At 43.4% G+C, this 7,813-nt stretch overlaps 1 protein-coding gene across 1 annotated transcript in view; it reads right to left on the bottom strand.

Annotated features, from left to right (window-relative positions):
• Positions 1 to 7,813, bottom strand: part of peli3 (pellino E3 ubiquitin protein ligase family member 3) — a gene marked incomplete at its 5' end in the record, with an annotated part of 39,218 nt that overhangs the window by 20,555 nt on the left and 10,850 nt on the right. Inside the window, 2 exon segments of the mRNA XM_014027982.1 lie at positions 3,268 to 3,369; positions 4,803 to 4,932. Of these exon segments, the coding sequence (XP_013883436.1) occupies positions 3,268 to 3,369; positions 4,803 to 4,932 (232 nt within the window).

The raw sequence follows: 7,813 nt of genomic DNA, 5'->3' as shown, positions 1-7,813 counted from the left end.
AAATTTTACAGTAAGGAAATGGCTACAAAACGTGTTATGTCACGTGGTATGTCCCTTTTTCATTTTCTAATCTTTATTAAATCTTTGTTGTTTTTGGATATTAAAATTATATTACAGTAACAGTTAGGGTTAGGGTTAGGGCTAGGGTTAGGGTTTTCTTCTTCCTTTCTTCTTCCTTTGCTCTCTTAATCCCGCGTCTTTAAGGAGCAACCTTCATTTCCGGAATGCAATAGTCCCATTTCCATATAAGGTATGGGACTGACGGAAAGGTCCGTCCCCGCCCCATTCTGCATGCTGCAGCGAAGTGTACCTCGTCCCACGGCCCTCTGCGGCCCAAAGTTAAAAACTGTTGTTCTTTTGAGGCCCTCAAGGTGGCGCTGTGGGCCACAATTGGGTCGCGGCCCATAGGTTAAGAATCTCTGGTCTAAAATACCTTCAGCCACAGTCCAGACTCTGCCATCCATGTCTTTATGGACCTTGTACTTTGGACCTATTTATGTTTTACACAACGTACCAACTTCATTGGAACTGGGGTTGTATATAAACCATGAAAATACTCAGATATAAATAGAGACAGGGCTGGAAGCTTTTAACTTTATTCAACCCCACATTTTAGCAGAGAAACTAAAATGTTCTTATGGTCTGGATCCAGGTCTTACAGTATATGTTGGCTTGTGGACTTTTTAACTGCTCGACCCCAGAGTGTGAGGGTCATTGGGGTTCTCTCTGGTGTCCTGATGTCTTCTACGGGCTCCCCTCAAGGCTGCGTTCTTTCACCTCTTCTATTTATTTTGTATACAAATGACTGTTGCAGCCAGAATCCACAATGTCATATTTTAAAGTTTGCTGATGATTCTGTCATCCTGTCTCTTCTCAGCAATGATGATCCTGACCATGGGCCGGTGGTCAGAGACTTCACTGAATGCTGTCAATCTTCTTTTTTACAGCTAAATGTCTCAAAGACTAAGGAGATGGTCATTGATTTTAGAAAATACTCTTTGGTTGCCACTCCTGTTATTATTAATGGTGAAGCTGTGGAGGTGGTACACCATTATAAATACCTTGGAACTGTTTTGGATGACAAACTGAACTTTGATGCCCACGTTAACTCACTTTGTAAGAAGGCCCATCAGAGGATGTATTTTTATCGGAAGCTCTGTGGTTTTAATGTCGATTCTACTTTTATGAGAATGTTTTATTTGTGTTTTATTGAGTCTCTTTTAACCTTTACTTTTATCTGTTGGTATGGCATTTTAAGCTGTATGAACAAAAACAAACTCTTGGAGATTGTCAAGATGTGCAGCAGAATTGCTGGAATTGACCTGCAAAATCTCACTGACCTACACAAGGTCAAGTCAGTGAAAAAGGCCTGACTGATCCTGGCAGACCCTGATCACCCAATCCATGCTGAGTTCAGGCTGCTCCCGTCTGGACACAGATACCAGTCGACCAAATGTAGGACAAACAGATTTAAAAACTCATTTATCCCAGCAGCAGTTAAATTTCTTAACGAACATTTGTGATTTTGTAAATGAATGTTTTTGTTTAGTTGTGTTTACTCTATTGGCTGTACAACAAATTGCCCCTCGGGGATAATAAAGACTCTTGAACTTGAAGCTGGAAATAGACAAGGATTTTGGAAGCTTTAGAAAGATGTATCACATTAAGCACTATGTTCCAGCCTGTTAGCAGGTTGGGACACTGCGTAGACGAGACTTCTGTATTAAAGGACACCCTCACAATTCAAACGTACATCCTCTGGCTCTAAAGGTGCAACAGGACMGCACCCACAGCTTCAGTTATGTACCACAGGGGGAATCAGAGCTGCTTTGCTCATCTTTAAKAACCTTGATGGTTCCTTCCTGGCCAGATCTGCTAACCTCTTATCATTGCTTCAGCTAGCTGATTATTTTACTAATTCCTGTCATCACAAGAAAACCAGCTTCAACTGCCTGTAGGCAGAACTGTTTCCACCAAGAGCTTCATTAGAGTGTTGTTATTCTTAACTATTCAATCATTAGGGGCGGCACAGGGGCTCAGTTGGTAGCACTGTTTCCTCCCAGTGAGGAGGTTGCTGGATCAAATCCTTTTCTGGGTAGAGTTTGCACGTCCTCCCCATGCACTCCTCCCACAGACCAAAAACAAGACCATTAGGCTGATTGGTAACTCTAAATCATCCCTAGGAGTGTTTGTGTCCCTGTGATAGACTTGTGACCTGTCCCACCCCCAAYCCCCTTCACATTACAAGTTTACATTTGTGTTGCAAATGCAAGTTGTTTAATTACAACAAAACCTAGTTTTGCTGTTTCAATATAATGAACAGGCAGGTTTATGAACAAAAACATCTTAAATAGAGTTGAGCAAAAAGCCCTCATTAAACACAAAATAATGAGGCTAAAATGTTTTAGATCACTTTAATGAAGTGTCAACAATTTTAAAGCAATATTTCTAAAAAAACAATATGTATAAAGTAAACATTAACATTTACAATTTGTACCCAATGTTTAAGCTTTGAGCATGCTCCATGCTTTGTTTCCTTTTTCTGGTGTTTGTTCATAGTCTCACATCCGTCTCACATCAGTCTCACATCAGTCTCACATCAGTCTCACATCAGTCTCACATCCATCTCACATCAGTCTCACATCAGTCTCGCATCAGTCTCCAATCAGTCTTGCATCTGTGTTGCATCAGTCTCACATCAGTCTCACATCCATCTCACATTGGTCTTACATCAGTCTCACATCAGTCTCMCATCATCTCACATTCATCTCACATCAGTCTCACATCATTCTTACACAGTCGCACATCAGTCTCACATTGGTCTTACATCAGTCTCATATCAGTCTCACATCAGTCTCACGTCAGTCTCACATCAGTCTCACGTCACTCTCATGTCAGTCTCACATCAGTCTGACATCGGTCTGACATTGGTCTGACATCGGTCTGACATTGGTCTGACATAAGTCTGACATTGGTCTGACATCAGTCTGACATTGGTCTAACATAAGTCTGACATAAGTCTGACATCGGTCTCGCATCAGTCTCACATCAGTCTCAAATCAGACTGACATCAGTCTTACATCAGTCTCACGTCAGTCTTATAGCACCACTGGTATATTTATTACAACATTTTGGGTTRTTTCCATGTGGATGAAAACATTTCCATAAATGATGCCATGTTTGCAAGGACATTTTTAGAAAYGACAAATCTACTGATTGCATTGGAAATACAGCATTCAACATGTATTTGTGTGTGCAGACACAAACCTGAAACATATCTGTGTTGATGTCGTGTGTATAGTCCACAATGACAGAGTGGCTCCGTGACAGTGTGTAGGAGATGCTGTGCTGGCTTTTGTTGCTGAGAGCCTGCCAACAGAGAAACATTTTTAGTTACAGGGTGAGGAGAGCTAAAAGCAAGGCCATGTGAAAAATCTATCCAGAGCACAAACTGTTCTGGAGGGATAGCAGCACAGTAAATCATACAGCCATAGATTTAGCAGACTTATTGTAATGCTAAAGAACATTTAATGTTAAGGTGCAATAGTCCAGAAACAGGACTGTTCAGGCTGCCTCCAGGCCCAGGCTTCTCCTGAAATAGATCTGTGATTTTATTGGGATTTGCCYGGTTAAAAAAAGTTAAAAATAGTAAGCAAGTGATAATTTTTTATAAAATAAATATCCATAACCAGCTAAGATTTTTCATATTTTGTTCTTTAATTCATTTTGGAAACTTTTTAATTTTAAACTATAACCAGATGAACCACCTCAACTGGCTCCTCTCGACGTGGAGGAGCAGCAGCTCTACTCTGAGTCCCTCCTGGATGACTGAGCTTCTCACCTTATCTCTAATGGTGCGTTCACACCGAACGCGATTTCAGCATCAGGAGCAGCAGGTTTACATACAAAGTCTATGGTGGACGCGCTTCAAGCAACGTTGGGAAGTTCTGCRGCGCCTCAAGCGCGATTAGAGCAGCGCGATTTGAACRATTTGAACGATCTGAGCGTTCGACGCGCTGAGGCGCAAATCGCTGAAGTTAGAAAATCTGAACTTTTGCAGCTCGACGCGCAGCATCAACCAATCAGAGAGACTCCACTGTGTGACGTAGTGACATATTTCCCGACGGGACAGTTTACTGAATAATGCCCACTAACCTGAAACAGACAGAGCGGAGCTCTTTAGCTGAAATGAGTGCCTGCAGTCGTGTCCTGATCCGCAGCAATGCGTGACAGCGACTCATCAAACTGGAAAAATAGTCCTGAAAGCGAGCTGTGAGCCTCTACTCTGAATTATCTGGTGAATTAATTATGAATTAATTATCTGATGAACGTGACACGCTCTTGCTCTCTGTAAATAAAGCAAATAAAGCAAAGCCACTTCCTCGTCCGACATTAAACAGAGCCCGACAGAGGAGGGAGGGGCGGGGAGGCTCTTGCTGTGCAGCGCTTCAACAACTGTCCTGCGTCTGACCTCAACATGCACAAGCTTCAAACTTCAGCGTTGGCTGCGATTTTGAAGCTGAAATCGCGTTCGGTGTGAAYGCACCATAAGGGAGAGCCCAGACACCCTGCAGGGGAAACTCATTTAGTCCACTTGTATCCACCATCTTGTTCTTATAGATGAGGTTAGGAACGTTGACCAGTGGTAAAATTGGTAAATTTTCAACACAGTTTTTCTAGTACAATCTCCACCTCTTCCCTCATGTATCATGTACAGCTTATTGTGAGCAACAACTTTTACACAATTTAAAATTAAAGTGTTGTTTGTAGTTGTTTTTTTTAAATAAAAACRAAACTCCAACCTTTGACACCAGTGGTGTGGAGACATTATGGATGACATCAGGTTTGACCCCATTGGCTTTAGGTCTCTTGTAAAGGGCAAGGCGACTTCTTCTACGACCTTTGTCTCCATTTGCCAGCGACCCATTGTGCCTGTAAAGCATGAGAATAAAATGGAGTTTCAACTGTAGGTTCCTTACTTATTAAATAATACAATAATACTTTGAAGCTTTTGAGTGCCTATATTACAGCCTGATGAGCTAGTTGATGCGCCGCACCGGGTGCGAAGGGGTGCACGCCAAAAGTGACACAATTGTGCCGTCCCCGCCCCTGTGCATTGGCCCTGTTCAGTGTCCCGGCGTGTGGTCGTGCACCCCCCAAAATTTTGAAACTCCACAAAGGCGCGCACTGCACTGCGCACCATTCAAACAGCTTGTTTGTTCATCATGTTTTTGCTCTCCTATTTACAATATTTAACAAGTTATAAAGTGTAATTCCCCATGTCCTTTTGGAGAAATCCACAACAACATAAGCGCCAAGTATAAACACCATTGTTTCCGTTTGCTGAAGAGTGGGATTGTGTCAAAGCAATGGCACAACACAATCTGCTGGTTTCCTTTAGTTAACATTTTTTTTGATTCAATTCAGGTATTTCATACAGTGTGAATTCGCAGCAATAAGAACCATAAACATGTATTAACGCATTTATGGCTCATTAGAGCAGTTTATGTGTATGGGGCAGAACTAAGACCTCAGGAAACTTAAGCCAATTCTACAGCAAAGGCTGATTTATACTTCAGCAGGACATGAAATATTATTTATTTTATAGGGACAGATACAACATAGATCAAAACAATCTAATACCTGCATCACAGTGTATATAGCCATAGCTAATTCGCAACACCTGTTGCAAGGACTGGAGACTCCCGTGACACGAGACTTCTGCGCCACAGTGCTCATCTTGTGTCACGCGGGCCTCCAAACTGCTGGGCGCAGACCTTGACCGCCTCTTGGTTCGTCCTCGCCGGCTTTGGGAAGTGGCGAAGGATGCGCGTTGGCCTCCCTGGCATCAAGTCACCTTCAGTCTGTTTACCAAGCCCTCGCCTTGAGTGGACCTATTGCATACAGCCTACTTACTACTGTTGTGCCATCTGCTTGTAGCAGCCATTTTCACGTCTGAAGTGCTAATATAAATGCCATGGGAGGGCAGAGCTAATGTAAACAAAAGGTTGGGTGGGCGGGGTTGGATCAGGAGGTAAGTGGAGAAGGTTCTGTTGTCTGGAGTGGACAGGCAGGTGCAGAAGCTGAATAAAGATTTGTCATTCAGAGATGCCACRTAGGTCCAGGAGTCAGGCCAGAGAGATTGGGAACAGATCAGGCAAGAGGTACACAGGGCATGGGTGCAGAAACARGTGAACTTGATTAGTACCGAATAACCACCATCATTGCTTGTCGCAGTGGTGAGACTAGTCACCATTGCSACTTAAAGCTTCAACAGTGAACTGCTGTAAGTAAGGCCCTTCTGAAGAGCAAAGCAGATGAGGTGATTAGATTCACTTGTAGCAGAAATCTCTCCTGGCAAGACCTGTGGGAATAAAAATGTCCAGGAGAGGAAGACATTGAGAGGGAGGTACTGATCGCCTTTGGGCGATCTTCATTTTTCAGGGTCTTGACTATAGAATGATGAAATAAGACTATAGTCTAAGATGAAGGATCTAGGGATCCAGGGTTGTTCCTCTGGTCTACGAGGTATGTGAAACCTTGACCACGATGGTGGTCATCAAAGATGCGCCACACTGTGTTGGGTGATCCGAGGGGGTGGAAGGGTGTTGGATGGTGGGCAAAGGTTGCATTCTCTTATGGGATTCAGGAGACATGGAAGGTTTGGTGAATCCTTATGTTGAAGGGAAAAGAAAGTCGGGCTGCAGATGGGTTGATAATGGCCTGGATAGGGTACGGGGTGCTGACCTGGGGGGCTTCCTTCCTAGGGGTGTCACAGAGGTTTATGTCCTGAAAGGACAGTCATACTTTCCATCCCACCTGATWGTTGGGTGTAGTGATTTCCCATCACTACACCCAACTATCAGCTTCTGTGGCGGAGTGTTTAGGGGAGTCATCCTGGAACCGGAAGGTCACTGGTTTGATCCCCCGTTCAGCCACCTCAGCCATATCATTTTGTCCTTGGGCAAGACACTTCACCCACTACTGATGGTGATCAGAGGGTTCGGTGTTGYCGGTGCATGGCAGCCTCGCTTACGCCAGTGTGCCCCAGGGCAGCTGTGGCTACAGTGTAGTTTACCATCATCAGTGTGTGAATGTGAGTGTGAATGGGTGAATGTCTGTAAGTATAAAGCGCTTTGGGGTCCGGAGGGACTTGATAAAGTGCTCTATAAGTTCAGTCCATTTACCATTTACATCTGAAGCAAGGCTTCGAGGCACGTATCAAGTAAAAAGGGGRTGTGTCAAATGAAGTCCCACTTCAATGCTTGTGTCGTCTTGCAGAAAATCATGTGACCAACGACAAACAATGCTTCGCATTGCATAGGCCATGCCACTGCTTCATTTTGCGTGTCATTTTTCAAAATATAAGCACAATGAACCCTGCTGCTTCGTGGGTTGTAGTAGGTGGTTTGGTAGTGCGTCAGAAACAGTGAAAAAGGTCCTATTCTGAAATAAAAACAATTAAACCACAAAATAACCACAATCCAGAAACATCATTATTTTCTTATGTTTCATCAGGACAGACATCAGTCTGACACAGCAAAAACTGACTGAAAAGCCGTAGGAAGAGTGAACTTTATATATGTTAAGTTGTACAGATTGTCTGTAATTTACACAGATTTCCCCTCATTTTGCAGGAAACGTATAGGGAGCAATCTCAGATTTTTTTCAAGTTTTACGGATTTTTTGAAAAACTCAGTTTAAAATTTATTTTATAATTTTCCTGCTTTGCGCTGCAGATGCTGTCATCCCAGCTGCCTGCACCCACCCACCCACCACCTCACCCAGGTGGGTGAGGGTGTGTGTGTGTGTG

The sequence above is a fragment of the Austrofundulus limnaeus genome, unplaced genomic scaffold, assembly GCF_001266775.1.
Source record: "Austrofundulus limnaeus strain Quisiro unplaced genomic scaffold, Austrofundulus_limnaeus-1.0 Scaffold706, whole genome shotgun sequence".
Classification (NCBI taxonomy): domain Eukaryota; kingdom Metazoa; phylum Chordata; class Actinopteri; order Cyprinodontiformes; family Rivulidae; genus Austrofundulus; species Austrofundulus limnaeus.
The sequence above is the reverse complement of the archived record's forward strand: the minus strand, read 5'-3'. Positions and strand labels throughout refer to the sequence as shown.